The sequence below is a fragment of the Dipodomys ordii genome, unplaced genomic scaffold (genome assembly GCF_000151885.1).
Source record: "Dipodomys ordii isolate 6190 unplaced genomic scaffold, Dord_2.0 Scaffold9, whole genome shotgun sequence".
NCBI lineage: Eukaryota > Metazoa > Chordata > Mammalia > Rodentia > Heteromyidae > Dipodomys > Dipodomys ordii.
This window is the reverse complement of record NW_012267225.1, coordinates 1,603,526-1,622,840: the sequence shown is the minus strand read 5'-3', so window position 1 is coordinate 1,622,840 and position 19,315 is coordinate 1,603,526. Positions and strand designations below refer to the sequence as shown.

The 19,315-nt window shown below is 42.7% G+C and overlaps 1 protein-coding gene across 1 annotated transcript in view; it reads right to left on the bottom strand.

Moving 5' to 3' along the window:
• Positions 1–4,429: 4,429 nt before the first annotated feature.
• Positions 4,430–19,315, bottom strand: part of Itih5 (inter-alpha-trypsin inhibitor heavy chain family, member 5) — a 66,941-nt gene continuing 52,055 nt past the window's right edge. The window contains exons 8-14 of the mRNA XM_013009414.1: positions 16,627–16,795; positions 13,893–14,202; positions 11,858–12,417; positions 10,068–10,121; positions 7,825–7,941; positions 6,554–6,931; positions 4,430–5,353 (exon numbers count right to left, since the gene is read on the bottom strand). Of these exons, the coding sequence (XP_012864868.1) occupies positions 5,022–5,353; positions 6,554–6,931; positions 7,825–7,941; positions 10,068–10,121; positions 11,858–12,417; positions 13,893–14,202; positions 16,627–16,795 (1,920 nt within the window). The 3' untranslated portion in view covers positions 4,430–5,021. The remainder of the gene's footprint in view (positions 5,354–6,553; positions 6,932–7,824; positions 7,942–10,067; positions 10,122–11,857; positions 12,418–13,892; positions 14,203–16,626; positions 16,796–19,315) is intronic.

Genomic DNA, 19,315 nt, shown 5'->3' with positions numbered 1-19,315 from the left:
TGGCTTTGAATTATGAGCCAAAGATGTCAGCCTCCTGAGTAGCTAGGATTACAGACCTAAGCCACCAGCTCCAAGCTAATATAACATTTTTTTAAAAAATAGAAAAAGGAAGAGGCCACCAGAGTCTACAGGAGAGGCTGTAAACATAGGCAGCCAGAATTGAACATGGGGATGTAAGGCATTGTCTGAAATATGGTTCCATGCACGTGGTAAAGACAAGCTGAGTCTGACTCCAACAGTGGACCAGTCTAAAGTGGCAACAAAAGAAGGGTCAGGATATATGCCTGAGAAAAACCTTCACACTGAAAAACTCACCAAGCAAGACGACAGGCAATGTGTGCAAACAGGTGATCCAGTAAGAAAGTGATAGAAGTTTGGCTTCCAGAGTCCCTACATACTAATGCATCAGGGCTCAGGACTTTGCCATATATTACATACATATCTATAGGGGCACAGACAATGGATGCTGAAAATCTGCTGTTTTCTGCCATATTTTCTGTTCCTTTAATACTGGTCTCCAAGTATGCTGCTTACAAATCATCTTACGTCCATCCTGTGTTTATTAACCATGGCATGCACCGGAGAAACCAGCTGTAAGGTGGGTTTGTCATTGTGTGAACATAATAGAGATACATAGGCAAACCTAGCCAGTATTGTTTATTATTATACATGGTGCTACATAGAATATCCTGTTATGTCTAGAATACAACCTTGTACCATTGCAACATAATGCTGTTTGTTGTCTATAGACCTATCTAAACACTTTTAGAAATACAGCCAAAAATACTAGGCAGCAGAAAAATTTCAGCTCCATTATAATTTTATGGGACCACATATATCTGGTCCATTGTGAAAGAATGTAGTTATGCAGTTCAAGACTGAAACTCATAAATTCCTACAAACAAGCAATGCCATTCGAATCATCAAGTTTTATTCTCAGTAGCCCCGATTCCATTTTCTCTCAAAAAATAAACATACCACATTGTTTGTTTTTAGACAGCATTTTCTTACAAACTTTTGTTTAAGAAAGATGTCTCTTGAAACATGAACTCTCTTGTACTCTACTTACTATTTAAAACAAATATTTGAAGTTACATGTCTCAGTATTTGGTTAGCTGTGTTGTTTCTTATTTTGTTGTTTATCTTAGCTGGATTGTGTTTCTTAGGGTTCCAAGAGTCCTTGAAATTTGAATAACAACATTGCCTGTATATATTCTGGGAAATTGAAAGAAAGGAAGAAGAGTTCATAGTTGGAATGATTTTGTGTCTTAATCAGCCTGATATAGTTAGACTATCATAAATAGGGACATAAACAACAAACATTTATTTCTCACAGGTCTGGAGGTTGGGAAGGTCAGGATCAAGATGAGAACAGATTTGGTGTCTGTTACCAGTTCCTGCTTCACACATGGCTATCTCCTGTGCTTACACAGCAGAGAGAAGAGAGTTTAGTTTATCATTGTCCTGATTCTGCTCTAAGGGTTCTAATCCATTCAAGTAAACTCTGTTCTCAGGACCCCATTACTTCCAAAAGGTCCCACTCTCCCATTGGGAATTTAGGCTTTAATGTGAATTTTGGGAGGATACAAATTAGGAACAGTTCTGTTCCTAGCCCACTTCTAAAATACCCATTCAAATACATATTGACTATTAATCTTGATGGGAAAGAAAAAGGCACTCTTGTCCAATTCCTGGTTCCCTTCATCCTCAGGATGGCTGCCTGGCTCTGACAGAGAACTGGAATGATTAATTCTCCCAATTGCCCCCCTCTCTGTGGCTTGAATGGTAAATTATCAAAGAGTCAGATGGTGGGAGATAAAGTACCTTACAGAGGTGTGTGGGGACTGTTTATATTATTTGTGGAAACATGAAGCTTGTAATGAGTAGACATTTAAAGGTGACCTACTCAAAGGCTTTTCTTCATCAGACAGGGAGGTGATTGGAAGCCAGAGAAATGGCTAGCTCAAGATCCCAGTTAGTCCCTTATGACACATTAGCATTAGCTATGATGATACCAATGAGATTTAGTGACTCTAATTTCAAATTGCTTTCTTAATTCCTTTCAATTACTCATTTAGTGTATACACACTAAGTGTGTGTGTGTGTGTGTGGTATATATGCTTAAGGAAAATAAATGATTAACCAGATAGTAAAATGTCAAAACTACAATGATGAATCCTACTGATTTATCTTAGCTATGCTCTAATCCTTTTATGGAATTTAGGGACATCACTCAATTGCCCTGTGCCTCAGTTTCCCCACTGAGAATTCTTTCTTGTGCATTTGCTTTAGACAGCTTACTAGCCAGAACACACAGGACTGATTAAAAAAAAACACCACTCCATTTTTCAGTCAATGAAAATGTCTCTAGTATAACATTGGAATGGGACTCAGTATTCACAGATATGTTTCCAACTAAAACAGAAAATTTAACAATGTTTTTGAAAAGTGAGAGAGAAAAGGGTTGGAGAGGAGATTTACAACCACAGGACAGGTAAAAGAAAAGTAGTCTATGTCTTAAGTAAACACAGAACTTATTAAAATAAAACATAGTCTTTGATACTTTTTTGGTTCACTTTTTTTCTGAATTTAAGAGCTAGTAATGGATACCCTATTGAAGTAGAAGTGGAATCATAGTAACTAGTTTTGACTAATAATATCCTCCTCCCACAGAGCAAGGCCAACACCTGGAACAACATATCCTTGCTTCAAGTGTGCCTTAGAGGACTGGCCTCTCAGCTGCAGGGCTGTCTATCTGCCCAGCTGAGATTTATATAATAGGAATGACCCAGGGAGCCAGACCAGGCCCAGAACTGGCTATCCCTGGATCCAGTTCCTCCTTTCTCTGAGCCCTAAAATATGGAACATCTGTCAGCAGTATGGGATGGTCATCTTCGAACTTTTGGCATGAAAACAGACAACTGAGATTGGGAGGACAGGAGTTAGACACATAATAACATAGCTGATGGGCCATGTCCTGGTGGCTTCACCCAGTAAACAGAGATGGAGACTCAGAAAGATTCCACAGACATCCAGCCCTAACTGGCTTCCCAAGCTGCTGGGTCCAGCAAGAACATGTGGAGGTCATTCACTGCTCCCATGCTTCCCACGGGAAGGTAAGGATGATAAACAATTCTCTCAGTGCCGATCTCTCTCCAAGTGCTAAGCATGCCTTCCCATTCCATTGAGAAGCTGCCTGGCATTTTGCAAGGGTAAAAGCTACAAGTGAGGACAGCTTGAAAGCCTTCCTCTCTGGCCCACATCAGAATACTCTTCCGCTGACCACATTCTTGCTTTTCCTGCTGCTTGGCCCCACCAAACCCGGGGTCCATCTGCTTCCTACCAGGCACCTCACACATGGCTTTGAGAAGACACAGCAAAGCAGTGACCAGGAAAGAGGGCGAGAATGGAGGCGGAGGGACCATCAGCAGCCTCATTTTAAAAAATAAAGTCATCATTCACTGACTTTTTGCAGCCCTCTCCCTCCCCTTTATTTTCATCTTTTCCTAACAGATCAGATTTGTGCAAGTTCCAGAACCAAAGCCCGTTGCTCACTCTGATTTCCTAGCTTTTGGACATCTGAGATGTGGGAAGTCTTTTTAGATTTTCTATGCATAAGCAGTCTCCTTGCTGAGAATAAACAAGTGGATTCAAAATTCCTATAGGTAGGTTGATGGGCTCACTTGTGCACCCTACCTCCCATATCAACACTGTGGTCAGCCATTTCCTGGAGAAAATTATGGGAAAGGCTTTAGAACATCTTGCTTAAGATTTGTCATTCAGTTTGGCTTGCTCTCAAGCACCAAGACCAGGCAGTATGGCCATCCACATGGGGTGACTTTCATTAAAAACACTTAGCTTGGGCTGAGAAATTGGCTCAGTGGTAGAGTGCTTGCTTTGCATGCCTGAGGCCCTGGGTTTGATTCCTCAGCACCACATAAATAAAAAAAAAAGCCGGAAGTGGCACTGTGGTTCAATGGTAGGGTGCTAGCCTTGAGCTGAAGAAATGGGGGACAGCGCCCAGACCCAGAGTTCAGGCCCCACAACCTATAAAAATAAAACAAAAAACAAACACTTAGCTTATTGAAATCAATTGGAGAACAATTACCAGCAAAGTCAAGTGTTCTACAAAGCCTCTTAGAAAAGACATTGGTATCTAGGATGTAGTTTTCTATTTTTAACCAATATTTCTAAAGGAAAAAATAATTTTTGGGGGGTCTGTTCGTTGGGCCTGAACTCTGGGCTTGGGCGCTGTCCCTCAGCTCTTCAACTCAAGGCTAGTGCTCTACCACTTGAGCCACAGTACCATTTCCAGCTTTTTTTTTTCTTTTTGCTTATATGGTGCTAAGGAATCCAACCCAGGGCCTCAGGCATACAAGGCGAGCGCTCTACCACTGAGCCACCTTCCCAGCCCAGGAAAAAATAATTTTTAAGGACATGATTCCACAGCAGAAAAAAAAATCCTCTTCTAAGAAAAGAGCCAATCATTTTCAATGACCCAATTTATATGCTGTTTGCATGACCAGTGTCCTGGACTCCAGGGAAGGGTTCTTGAAGGAAGAGGTTGGCCACACATCTGGAAAATGAAACAGTACTAGAAAGAAAAATTGCTATGTGTGGGCATAAGGCACAAAACAGAACATCCAAACTTGGCCATTTCTACAGAGCAAATTTTGCAGCAAGCTTGATTCACCAGGAAGAATTCTAATCAGGTATGAGATGGGCAAGCCAGATGTCTGAAGATATAAATTCTCTTGCTTTTAACTATGAGCTTTCTTTCCTTGGCATTATCATTTTTCTCTACCATAAAGGGGGAACTGAGGGAAGAGAGGAAGAGGAAGAAGAAAGAGAAGGAAATAGATTCACTCAAACTTTCTGCTCCTAATCCATGCTCAAGCAGACATTAGATCTCCTCTCCACCACGGGAAGGCTATGCAGCGCCTCTTAATGCAAGAGCTGAGGCATACACAAGCAACAAGAAGAGCTGTATGCACTGCAGTGTCCCCAAAGCCACCTCCCTTTCATGGACTCCCATCCTTATGGCTGCCAGTTTCAGATCTCCTGGACATCCCCAATGTCGTTTCTGTGTCAAATGGATGAGCTGCCAAGTAGTCTTTATAGTCCCCATCGATCAGCTTGGCTGCATTGTTCTTGGCAAACCAGCAGTCTATCTGCTCTTCCCCATTGTAAATCTTCCTTTGTTTCCAGACTACTGGGACATGGTGCCCTTTCACCTTTAGAACAGTTTCGGATGTTCCTCCTCCTGCCTGAGGGTGGAGAGGATTGACTGTATGATTTCTGCTGTATGCTGTAGATTCCTCTGTGAGTTTGGCCTCCTGGTTCAGGAATTGACCTGGCAGGATCAAAAAAGACATTGGTGTTAAATACAGATGACTGCAATCTAGCATCAATGGTATCGATGCTGTGAAGGCTTTGCACTAATACAGTCCTGGCTGGGATTCTTTCTGGAGGCACAGAGGCATTCACACATCTTTCAGCCCAGTGATGGACCCTGGGCATGGTGAGAGGAGAGAGCTGAGCTTCTCACAATGGTCCAGCACTTCTGGAAGCCACTTCTTCCTCATTGCTAATATAGGGCATTCCCCTAATCAACAAATGGAACCCACTGCAGTCTTCTACTGACCCAGGACAACAGGGCACAGATGACTAGAGCTTAGGGTCAGGTGTTTTCCCTCTCCTCCCTGGTTATGGGTACTCTTCACACAATCTAGGTGATGTGTCTACCAGGGTGGGGTATGGAAAGCAGTTGTTTCCCTTCATTCCTAATGCTCAGCCCCAGATCTCTCCAGGCTAAGTGAGGACATTGCTCAGGTCAAAGGAGCACAGATGTACAGTTATAAAATGGAGCTCGTGCTTGGCAGTCAGGCAGACAAGATGTACCTAGGTCAAGTGCCAGGAAATCCTGCCTTCTAAATAGAGCCCTGGCAATGACTTGCTGGCTACTTCTGGGCAAGGTGCCCACATGAAATTGCGTGTTAAAAAAAGTCAGCCAGCATGGCCTGCCTGCTGGTCACAGCAATGCAGATGTCTTGTAGGAAAGGTATCCACTTGTTTGGGTGCTAGGCTTCAGACATCAGCCTTTAATATCCACAGATTCTGTATCTGTGGGGTCAGGAAATTGCAGATTGAAAATACTTGGGGGAAAATTTGCCTGTATTGATTATATACAGAATTGTTTCCTTGATATTATTCCCTAAACAGTATCAGTACAAGAGTAATTTGCAGAGTATTGACATGGTACCAGGTATGAAAGTTCCCCAAAGATGATTTAAGGCATATGGAAGGATGTATGTAGCATTTTTTCCCAAAAGCTACACCATTTTGTCTTAATCATAAGTCTCCTTGGATTTTGGTATTTTTCAGGGATCCTGGGACCACAGCTCCAGCAGATACTGAGGGATGATTGTACATGCAAGGACCACATTCCTGCTGAGGTTTTCAATCAAGCAAACAACAATGGCAGTGCGGGGGTTTCATGTTGGAAAATCTCATCCTGTCATCTAAATTCAAGGTGAGGGTGAGAGCTGCCTACCCAGCAGTCCATGGCAGTTTCTGGAAAGGCCTTTGCTATTGGAGATGTAGAAGCCCAGGTGGTTTCTCTGGAAGGGTGCTGGCTTTTTGTAGAGGTGAATAAGGATGACAAAGGCAATGGTGCTCTGGATTGTGACGGTGATGTTGGCATTGGCAGACACAGACACCTCCAGCCCCCGGCTCCCCACCACCACACTCTGGTTACAGGGGAGGACCAGCCTGTCTCCACCATCCAAGATGACCCTGTTTGGTGTGATCTCCAGGTAAGACCTCTGTGGCTTGTTGATGAGAATGGTGATGGTACGGAAGTAAGTCCGTTGTTTCTTGTGACCATTTGGAGGAGCTGGGGCCCCAATCAACTCTCCATTGACTGTCACTCCTCAGAGGGCAAAAGGGAAAAAACAGTAGTTATTAAAACGGCACTTTCTGGCTAAAGGTTTCTGTCATGGTTAAAACCAGGGAGGGCCACAGTTAAGTCTCTAGTCTTTTCTATACCCTTGGAAATTAGAAACATTTGCAAGAGAACAATATGGTTGATTCTGGAGATCCTAGGATCAAACCTCATATAATAACATCATCTATACATACATGTCACCCACTGAGTCAATCTCTGCAACCTGACCTTCTTAGCACGGAGACATACCAGAAGGTCTACTCCAAAGCTATCCTCACAGCTGTGCTGCGTGGTTGTCCATAGGTGGTCCCCCATCAGTGATACCTGCATTGGACTTGAAGAACATTTTCTGTCTTCAATCTTTTCCTCCCCTTTCCCCCCCCATACAGACCCACAGGACCAAGCTCCTTTTGTACATATTCATGGCACATAGAGCTGTATGGTTAACATCTGAGCTTTTCATCTGAGTCACAAAGTAACTGAGATCCCAAACTCAGGATTCTGGCTCTCCACTGGATGGAAGGACAGCGACAATATGTCATGAATATCTATAGCACTGGGTGTTTATGAAACTTTTCCATGTTCATTCCTTACTTTATTGGATATAGCCCTATGAGACCAACAGAATCATCCTCATTACTACCTCTGTGTCTCACGAGAGCACTATAGTTCCTAAGGTATGTGCCCAAGCCACACAAATTATAAGGCATGGGTCTGAATGTGTCTGTCTGACCCCAGGTCCAGGAACCATTTGGTGTCCTCTCAGTCATTAGTTAGAATCTTCTCTGAGCATCTAGGACACATCTCTAATGAACTGACCATTCATTTGCAGGGCAGAGGATGGTATAACTCCTCCCTGGTCCTCATTCGGAACTTACCAGAGTCCATATGATCAGAGACTAGCCGTAGGATGTCCCCGGGCTCTCCATCAATGTTAAAGCAGACAGTGAGTTTGTTCGAGGGGAAGTCCACAACAAAATGAGGATCTCCATCCACTGATGGGAAGGGGAAGGAAAGGAGAGAAAAAGACAAGTATTGATTGGCTGCCTTCTAAGTGTAAGTACTGACTTCTATTTTCACATGGATTATTTATTGAATTCTAACCACAATCCCATAGGAATTGTATCCCTGATTTTTAAATGCAGAAGATGTGTGGAAGTTACATGGTAAAGTAAATGTTGACTTCAGGTCTTCTAAATTCAAGGACAATGGTCTTTTCATCAAAACAAAATTAAACATTGACACCTAAGCTTTGAGAGGCAAGAGGTATATATAAAAAGGGAAGAGAAATATCATCAAATGCTCTCAACTACCACTGAGTCCACAATTTTCTATTTTCTACGTGGTTTCTCCTTGTCATTGACTCTTTTTTAACTAGAGGACGAGCCAGGAATATGCCTGTAATTCCAGATACTTGGTAAGAGATAGGAGGACTATGGGTCACAGCTGACCTGCAGAAAAGTAAAAGTGAATGAGAATCCCTCCACCAATCTCCAAAAACAAGCTAGATATAGTGGTTTATGACTGTAATCTCAAGCTACTCAGGAGATGGAGATAGGTAGATCATAGTCTGAGACCCTATCTGAAAAATAACTTAAAGCAAAAGTGCTGGAACATGACCTGGGTGGTAGAGTACTTGCTTATCAAGCATGAGACTCTGAGTCTAATCCCCAGTACTACTGAAAAATAGAATGAGGATTCCTACTTTGTTCCCAGGAAACCATAGACAGTCTCACAAACATTCATAGCAGCAGTCATATGCAGTCCTCATATTCAGCCACTAATGATCATTCCTATTTCAAGGCAGCAACAAGCAGGACATAAAAATTACTAGAAAATCATGTAGCACAATCAATGATGACATGGGCCCTTTGTGTCATACCAACTATTGGTTTCCATTTTCCAACACAGATGAGACCATGAAATTCATCTGGCCCTGATTCTGTCTCTTCTCTGATAAAGAAGGACAGCTTCACCTCTTTCTACATACACCAGATATTTCCCAATATTTCACTTCCGTTTTGTTATCATGCCAAACAGAACAAGTTCCAGAATGCCTCTAAAGTATAAGTATGTCTGTGCAGAAGTGTGGGGTGGCGGGTTGGGTCAGGAGAAACTCCATTTGCTCAGTTTTCTCAAGCTAATTCATGTCTTGTAATTGCTGAAACCACTGATTACTCCTGGAGTCTCTTGGAAGAACACCTTAGCTCCACAAGTTCCCTGTGAATGAAGAAATATAATACAATCTGTCTTTTGGTGATAGGGGGAAAGATAACACCCAGGGGAGACAAAGTTCTCATCTATAGTTTTGGCTCTCTTTGAATAATTTATCTGACAGTTCTCCGAGAATTACTAACCACACCACTTCTGCTCAAATCATCCACATATTTTACAAGGGAAAATGTTGCTTTTTCCAGAACTGTGAAGTACAGTCCAAAAGTCATTACTGCGGGAAGTATCCAAAAGGAAGGTTGGCTTGCATTCCACAAAGCACATGTGGAGGAAGAAATCACATTCTGTCCATGGAGACTGAGTCTCCGCCTCCCCACCATGGCTCATCCCAAGAACATTCCCTTTATGAACTTACTGTACAGTACATCAAGAGACAGGCAACACTAAACACTTAGAAGGGAAGATGCAGATACTGGGAGAATAAAACCCAGCCCCTGTAGGTTGCTTTTCCAGCCAGATTTTAACGATAATCCCAGGATGATTTTTAATCTGATTTTTCCTTCTTCAAGTCAAGAACTCAAAAACAACCAAAATGAAAAATCCAGCCTGTCACTCCAGATACTTGTGTTTTCTAACACCACTTAAGAAAATGTGACACCAGATACTGGGATCCTATACACATCTTTTTTAAACTCAATACTGTTCCAAGTATGCTTGCACCCTATCTCTTTTTGTCCCAGGGTTCTTTCCAGGCTGCTTGGGGGTGTTGTCTCCACAGTGTAGATGCACTAGCTTAGCGATGACCTTCCTAGCACAGGAATATATATGCCAGGAATGTGATGCTTTTTTTCCTGAGAGATATATTTGAACTGGTTTCAGCTAAGTCTTGATGATTTCCTCCCCCAATACCCCTTTCTTCCCATTCTTACAGCCATACGCCTCTAATTACCTGAGGTTTTAGAGATTTTAATTCTTGGGTCATGTGGCTTCTTGAGTGAAGGTTCTAAAATGGAGAAGGAAGAGGACACTGTTGTTATTAAAGAGGAGGATCAAGTTGACATGAGTGGGTTATAGATGCTTTTAGAAATAGTGTACTAACTTGAAGAATCAAAACACCTTCAACAATTTCAAAGGACGATTAAAACATCATCAGAGCTTAAAGAAAGCCAAGAATTATCTTGTGTGATTACTGATGCTTCAGGAAAATCTTATTTCAGAAAACTCCTTTCATGTGTGGGACACACTTGTAATTCCAGCCCTCAGGAGGCTGAAGCAAAAGTTTGAGGCTAGCCTGAGCTTTACAGTGAGGCTCTCTGTCTCAAAACAAAACATGAAAACACAAAACCCAAACCAAAAAGCTCATTCGAGCCATCAATGAGTTATTTACTTGTCTTTGGGTCTTATATCATTTGTGTTGGATCTCTCCTAGCATTAGAGCTGAATTGTGGACATATAATCAAGACATTTCTCAAAAGGCCACTTATTCCTGGATGTTGCGTGGATTTGAGACGGGAAGGAACAGCCTCCTGCAGCTTGGTTTTAACCAGGATGAAAGCCCCCTGGCTTTGCCAAGTCAAGCTCTACTCTCTTTAAAAACACCAAGGGATTGTGTGTCCCTTCTACATTAGGGCCTGAAGTTGTCGATGCATTTCCAGGTCTAACCCCTCATAGGTCAGAGAGGACGTCTGATAATTGTAGGATTCTTGGTATTGCCTAAGACTGCATATTTGACTGGAGGAGAGAGGTGCGCAGGCAGGGTAGGAATGACCAACATAGCCTTTGTGTGAAGTTGGCCTAGAAGACCTGGCTGCTCCAGTCCCCTGCTCTAGGAAATGGACACTTCACAGAACCCCCTAGCAGAGCTATACACAAAACCCTTGCTACTATCCACACATGCATACTGAGAACCAAAGACTCTGCTTTGTCACGGCTGCCATTCTCCTCTGCCTTTCCCAGATGGTTCCCCTGTCAGGTGTCACTGAGACTGGGGCTGCTTCTCAAGGCTCCATAAATCCAGAATCTGCTCCTCACACCCTTCCTCTAGCATGCACTCACAGCAATGCAATTCTGAAAAAGTTAAAATATAAGAAACTGAAAAGCAAACATGTGTGTTTATTCATCTCTGCATCCTCTATTATGGCTGGAGTTGATTGGATGTGCCTACTTCACTGGGCAACATTTCTCAGCCAGCTTCCATTTTTGTCATTGTTCTTGAGAGCTAGTTTATAACAATACCAGTGCAATAATCTAAGAGAGTCCCAGAAGGCTATGCACTGCCTCTAGGGTACCTGTTTATATAAAAAAAAATAGTTCTTGCCTGTCAGGAACTCACCGGCAGTGAATGTGAAAATGTGGATTTCTTTTAAATATGATTGTTTTAAAACCCTATTTCTATAAATAAAGAAGTATACACTTAAGAGATAAGTATACACTGAGATCTGAGTATAGTGATTCAAAGCCAGCCCACATAGGAATGTCCATAAATCTCTAATTAACCACCAAAAAGCCAGAAGGGAAATTGTGGTTCAAGTGGTAGAGCACCAGCCTTGAGTGAAAAACTTAAGGGACAATGCCCAGGCCCTTAATGCAAGCCCTAGTATCAACACATAATAATAATGATGATGATGATGATGATGATGTAATAGTAGTAGTAGTAGTAGTAATACATCTTCCTGCTACCATGGCCTTAGAAGGCATTAAACCCAACAGCAAGGCTCACCGGCATCAGGTCCGCATTACCTGGCTGCATGCCCGTTCCCTGCAGGCTCTGCACCACCGTTTCAGGCCCTGTCACTGCAGACATGCCTCGGGGGTCGTCCAGTGTGTCTGTGTGAAGGTCTGGCTTCCTCAGCCTCATGGAGGTGAAGGGGGTGAGGAAGCGGTAGCTCATGGCCAGAGCCTGGGCCTTCTGCCTTAGTTGTTCCTTCTCCTGTCTGTTATTGCTCTGCAACCAGGAGCTCAGCAGCTCCTTCACAGTGAGGTAGCTCCAGAGACGCTCGATGTGGTTGGAGTCCTCTTCACCGTCACCCTTGGGCCTAGGGCTTCCTGTGATGTCATTCCCTACCTTCTGAGGCTCCACAGGCACGTCTGTCTTCAGGATGAGGAATTTCTTACTGTTGCTGGCAGTGACCTCCACATGCAACTGATCCAACTTCCTGTCCACTAGCTTCCCAGCAATGACAATCTCGGAGCCATTGAAGTAGTTGGGGAACAGGGTTTTGGTGGCATGCTCTACTAAGGCAGGGGGATAGTTAATGTGGATGTCGGAAAGCAGGGGCGTCCTGATCTCGTCATAGAACCTGAAGTAGAAGGAGAAAGAGAGAATGAGGTCCTGGCCAGGCTGGGAGTGGGGAAGTCCTCAAGGGATCTTATTCTCACAGGGGTGGCTCTGTCTGTAGAAGTGATCAAGTCCAACACTACACTTAGAAGAATACTTGGACGTGAGGTCAGAGCAACTGGAATCCCTTTGGGGAGAGACCCCTCACTTTCCCACAAGGCAATAAAATAACGTAATGTGGACCCCTGAATGACTTCATGGAGCTGAAACCTAACTAGTACAGGAAGGAGAAATAAGCAGTTACCTTAGTGCAGTCCTTGCACTCAGAAATCTCAAAGTATGCCACTTAGCTTCCATCTGAACACACCTGTATCCCAGAATTTTGTTGTTGTTGTTATTGGTCTTGGAGCTTGAACTCTGGGCCTGGGCACTGTACCTGCGCTCTTCAGCTCAAGGCTAGCACTCTACCACATGAGCCACAGTACCACTTTGGCTTTCTAGTGGTTTATTGGAGATAAGAGTCTCATGGACTTTCCTGCTTGGGCTGGCTTTGAACCGTGATCCTCAGCTCTCAGCCTCCTGATTAGCTATGATTACAGGCATGAGCCACTGGCGCCCACCTTTGTTTTCTTTTTTGGTGGTAGTGGGGCTTGAATTTCAAGCCTTGGGCCTGTTAGGCTGGAGCTCTACCACTTCAGCCATACCTCCAGCTCTCCTCTTAGAACGTTTATGAAGTTCAAATAAAGCAATGGTAGAAATGGTCTGGCATATTCACAATTCTCAGTAATGTCAGATATTGATAATAATTTTGATAAAATTACAGTAGAGTTGATTTATTTCCATGGAATTTAATTGCTTTTTCTTATTGTATCTCAGGTGTGTTTTCACTTAAAACTTTCATAAAAATCCTGGGAGAGCAATGGTGGGCATTTCATGGGTACCATACCACCTATCTTCTAAGAGGCCTTTGGTGAAGTCAACCATTGACTATACATTGACTCTACATGATTATACTTTCCTTGAAGGAAACTATACCTGTTGTAGAAGACCTAAGTTGTAGTTTCTTCTCTACCTCAAACTAATCATCTGAGTCTTTCCCCTTATAGTGGGCATTTTGCTTCACAATCACAACATTGTCATTTATCTGGTACTCCACATACCAAGAAGTCAATTATAACCATAAGAGCTCACTGTGTAGCTATAGCCATTGTGCCACTAGTTCACATAGGTTTTTGCGTTAGTCTGTTGACCAAACACAATTCTCATTTTAAAGATCAGGAAACTAGGCAGCCTTAAAATCTCACTCAGAGTCACAAAGCAAGACTAGAATTTGAACCCTCAAATGCCCGGTTGCAAAACACATCATAACATCTGCCTGTGTAATGAGTTAGCATCATTGCCAGCAAATCTGAGGGTAAGACAGCCTCAGCTCTTGGCTTCTCACCAAATCCAGCCCTCAGCCCCCTGTGCTTAGCCTCTGCTGAGCAAACAACAAACCCAATGAGCTGTGCGCCTGCATTCTCCTCCTCGCGGACCCGCCGGGTGAGGCCACAATTCTCCAGTGAGAGTTTCTCCAGTAGTTTGTAGTCCACATCGTTGCCAATGCCAACTGTGAAGATGCAGATCTGACCTTGGGTGGCCTCTTTGGTGTTGCTGAGAATCTTTGGGGTGCTGGTCTCCCCAAAGGTGGGCTTCCCATCTGTGAGAAAGACGACGAGGGACACGCTCCTGTCTTCAATGTCGTTGTGGGTCACATAGTCATTGAGCAGCCTGATGGCCGTCTGAAGAGCCCCATTGATGTCGGTGCCTGTGGGAATCCACATGTGAAAGCTCATTGGCATTTGCGCCAACCTTCCAACCCAGAATGCACATCCCAGCTTCAGGTATCCTTCAAATGTGCAGGCATTGATAGGAATGAATGTGTGGGAGCAGTCACCTGCACATGTTACACGGCCTGTCTGGAACCCTGACAGGTGTTGGCTAGATGAATATAAGTGACACAGAATGATCCCACTACCGAACCCTTCTTCTGAAGGTATCTAAGTGATATCTAAGCTAGGATTACACCCTGCTTTAGCCTTGCTCATCTCTATACCCTGAAAATAGCTTTGAAACACACAGAAAGGAATGGAATACAGGAATCTGAAAGGAGAGAGGGACTGTGGTGAGAAAGGCGCACAGAATGAAGAGATGAAGGGCAAATGGAGCCATGGAGCCCCATGTTGCCTAGGTTGAATGATGCTGTTTAAAGAACTAGTTAGTTAGCTTCACTATCTCTACTTTGCTTGCCTGCTGTCTCTTCAGGGTTATCACTACTGGTCAGAGCTCACAAAGAGAGAAGTTGTTACAATATGCATCTCCTGGCCCAGCCTGCCATTTCTCCTCAGAGTAGCACTTGTCATCATCAGTTGTGATTAAGTGGGGGGAGGGTGCTTGTGGCAGGCACTTGTTCCCTGTTCCTAGATCTTTTCACTTTCTTAGCTTTTGAATAGGGTCTCATATTTATGACCAGGCCAACCTGGACTATGGTCCTCCTATTTATATTTCCTGTGCAACTGGAATCACAATGGCTTGCCACCATGTCCAGTTTTTTTAATTGGTTGAGATGAGTGTCCACAAATAATTTGTCCTGATTGACCTCCAATTGAGATCCTCCAAATCCAGGCTTCTCAAATATACAGGCCTAAGTCACCATCCCTGGCCTAAAAAAATGGTCAGAGTTCTTACTATAGCTGAACTTGTATTTCATTTAGCTATTTTTTCCTAATGGTTTGAGATAAATTTTACATATACAAAACATTTCCCTTCTAAGCATCCAATTCATTATTTTTAGTAGATGAGAGTTTGGTAACCTACCTTCCAGACTCCTGCCTAGAGGAATTTTTAGCTACTTGTAAAATGTACTATGTTTGAGAGACCCAGAATATTTCTCCCATTGCTTTATGCGATCCAGAATGTTTCTAAAATTTTTATTATTAAGTACTTGTACAGAGAGGCTACAATTCCCTGTCAGGTCATGAGTACAATGTATCTTGATCAGTATCATCCCTTCCAGTGTTCTCTCCTGTTATTCCTCCTCCTACCCTTACCCTCAAGGTCCATAGTTCCAATAAAGCAAAAATAAAGGCCAGATCTGATGCTTAAGTAAGCTTTCCTAGATGTCAGGACCACAGTCCTCACCTGTAGTATTTTAACTTATTTCAGTCCAATAACAATTCTACTCTATCACTGCCATTTTACAGAGAGGACATTGAGACATAGAGACAGTAAGTGGCTAATAGATAGCAAAGCTAGCTTCAAACCAGACAGTCCGGCTTTAGAAACGATGATGTCAAACCCAGTTACATTTCTTATAAAGGAGTAGATTAATCTGCTGTATACTGGTAGAGGTTGGAGTCTTGCCGTGTTGAGAAAAAAATATAAAATAAAACCAAGAGAACACCTGAGATTTAAATTCCAAATGAACAGCCCCCTACTTCATCCTCCTCTTCCACTTTCTCCTTCAGCTCTTTTTCTTTTTTCAATACTGGATTATTTTTTATGAAACTCAGTATCTTGCTTTTGAGCTATGCCCATGGACCTTTTTTATTTATTTATTTATTGTGAAAATGCTGTACAGAGGGGTTACAATTACATAGGCAAGATAATGAGTACATTTCTTATCAAGCATTGTTGCCTCCTCCTTTGTTTCCCCTTCCCATCCCTTCTCATCTCTACCCCCCCTACCTCCCCTTCTCCCCCCAGACCCCGGCCAAATTTGTAAAGTTTGTTTTTCAACATAACGACTTGAACATCTCATTGTTGCAATGGGTCCACCTGTATCCCTGTTTATTTATTTACTTTTTATTTACACCAGATCTCATGCTGACTTTTCATAAGCCCATCTTGGACCTGAATCCTCCCAAACAACTGGAAGTATATACATGAGCTCCCATGCCTGGATTCGCACCTGTTTTCTAAAGCCGTTTATCACCATCCTCTAACACACAAACACACATCTTTCTGATTCTAAGCAATACCATCAAGCATAAACTTCGTTTAACAAATATTCATTGGTATGAGTTACATCAGGCACCATGCTAAGGATTAGGGGCTACACAGAAGAGAGATCTCTCCCTTTCCATAATTCCTTTCCTTCACTTGCTTCTGGTACCTTCAGTACTCACATGCTCACTTCATGGCAGAAGATGAGCTTTTCTGAGATGTTGTCAAAGGAAGGACCCATTCTTACCTCCTGTGGGTGACAGATGAAAAATGTAGAGCTTGCCGTCCCTGACATTCTCAGGAGTGACTGGTATCAATCTGTCCTTCCACACTTTAATCCGATTGGAAAACCCAATGATGTTAAAACGGTCCTGGGGTCGGAGGTCATGGAGAATTGTGACCAGGGCTTCTCTGGTCTAGGCAAAGACAAAACCAAGACTAGTCACATCCAAGGACATTGTCCACTCATTCCTTAACTCAGATTCTGCTTACCAAGATCAGATCCAGTTGCTGCTATGTAAAGGGCACTTAGCACAATGCCCAGGAACTTGTCACCTAGCTGGTAGAATGGCATAAATAGGTTATGATTGCACAGAAGACATGAATAAATACTTTCATGAGTCATAGGCCACATGGTGCTACTGGCCATGGCATAGCAGGCCCCTGTATCTTCAGAACTGCCATTCTCTTGTGAAATGTTTCCCTTGTTCATTACCTCATTTTCCTCTGACCCCAATCCAAAGGGGCAGGCCAAATGCTCTGTGAAACTTTCTCTCCCTTCTCCAGAGAGAACAGAGAATTCCCTCCATGCAGCTGACCCTTTCTTCCTCATGCTCATGCCCTGAAGTTCATATCAGAGGGATGATGATGGTGCATGTCACTTCCCCTTACTAGATTTTAAGCTCTCTGTATGTGTCTCATCCATCCAGAGATTGTAATTAAAGTTTTTTTTATTTTTTTACTCTTGTTCTTAATTATAAAAAGATCATAAGAAAAACATAATGCTCACATAGGTCCATTTTATGAGAGACAACCAATATTAAATGCTAGTGTAACTCTTACACCTTCAGAAATTGTGTGTGTATGTGTGTGATTTTAAAGTAAATGAATTCAGTTCATGTGTATAGTATGCTGTAGAATTTTTATTTAATATATCATACAAATCTTGGCAACAGATGAACAGATGCCACATCATTTTGACAGTGGCACAATAGTCTTCTGTATGTTATGGCACATTTTAATATTTATGAGTATTTAAGCCATGGTGTTATATTTATGAAGCCCATTAGTCACACATCTTTTGTGCCCATGACTTTTTCCTTAGGATAAATTTCCATAAATGGAATGAAAGTAACACAGACAGAGCTTGCATTTCTGGAAGGTCTTAGTTTGTCTTCATCTTGCTGCCAAGGTTAGATTTTTTTTAACCTTCCTCAATTAACCTTTTCTGGCTCTTTACTGCTGTTGGCATAAAGTTCAAACTCTTTTCTCTCTCTCTTTTTAAACAAGATTCTCCATAAAAATAAATGGCTCTAATTTACCTTTCATAAATTTATTTTCTTCTATTCCCATTTCCACCATAAGCACCAAGGACTAATTTTCCCTTACACCCAGCTTTTCTGAACATGCTCTGCTTTTCATAAGTTTCCCTGTGCACAAAACCTTCCCTTCTCTTCCCTCATCTTCCCTTGTCTTCCCTTCTCTGCCCTCTCTCTCAACAGATTCTCCTTCTGGACCCACTTGACATGTCACTTCTTGGTAAAGACATTTCAAGCTTAACCATGAAGACAGTAATGGCTCCATCAGCTTGTCTACACTTGATACCCACATTCACAGGTATTTTTGTGTCCTTTAAACAGGATTTCTTCTCCAACCTTAGATCCACAGCACACTCAGTCTACATAGCCACTAGTACCCCCTTCCTTTAGTGCTGAAAATTCGTATTTTCTCCTTAGACAGTCCTCCTTGTCCCTCCACCCCACTCCAGTGCTCTCTAAATCATGGCCTCTGTGCTCTCCTTCACACCAAAGAGAATTTAGTTCCCTTCTCCATCTGCCTCAAGTCTGCACTTTTGATTGCAGGAACTTTGAATATATCTTTTCATTCTATCCTTATTCAATAGCGCCTAGTTTTATATGTGTAAACGATACCTAATAAATGTTTTCTATAAATGGTGGTGAACAAATTGTCTGCCTGTCTCGCTAGATTGGGAGCACTTCAAGACTGTTGCCTTCTGGCCTGACCTTACCCACCAACAGAATATTTTGTAGATTTTATGTGTATTGTATATCTGTTGTATTAGTATATTATTAGTTATAGTACAGTATGTTTTATTTTGGAAAACAACATACATAGAGACAGAGAGAAACAGAAAGAGACAGAGGTAGATGACTGAGAGAAAAGAGAGGAGAGAGAGAAGAGGTATGATTCTGTTATATGAAGATGTAGGAATATTTTTGGTTCCAAGGACAAATGACTCTGAGAAAGACTAGGTTCAGGAAGCTCATGGCTGCTGTAGGAATCTGTAGTTAAGATCCTGTGCTCATCAGATGTCAGTGAGGAACTCCAGCACCCACACAGTGGCCTGAGCTAGTGGCCTGAAACATTGTGTTTCTTACCCTTCCATTCCCAAGGAGAGAGCACATCCCCTGTGTGCATCAGACAGGCTTATGCTCATTCTGGGTGTCAAAGCATCCAGAAGGTCTGTCTACAGACCCTCAGCTGAGGACAACAGCAAGTGATGGCTTCCGAGGAGGTGATCCCAGCTCTAAGGCTTGGCTGGGCCCAGAGCCCCACGTAGTAGGGTGGAACCCTTGTCTGAGATGGCTGCTTATTTAATTGCTGGCATTCCCAGGGCCCCTTAAGTAGTTGCTAAAGACCTTCAGAGGGATGGGCCTGCTTCCTTGGCTGGTATGTTTCCCACTGTGATAGATAAT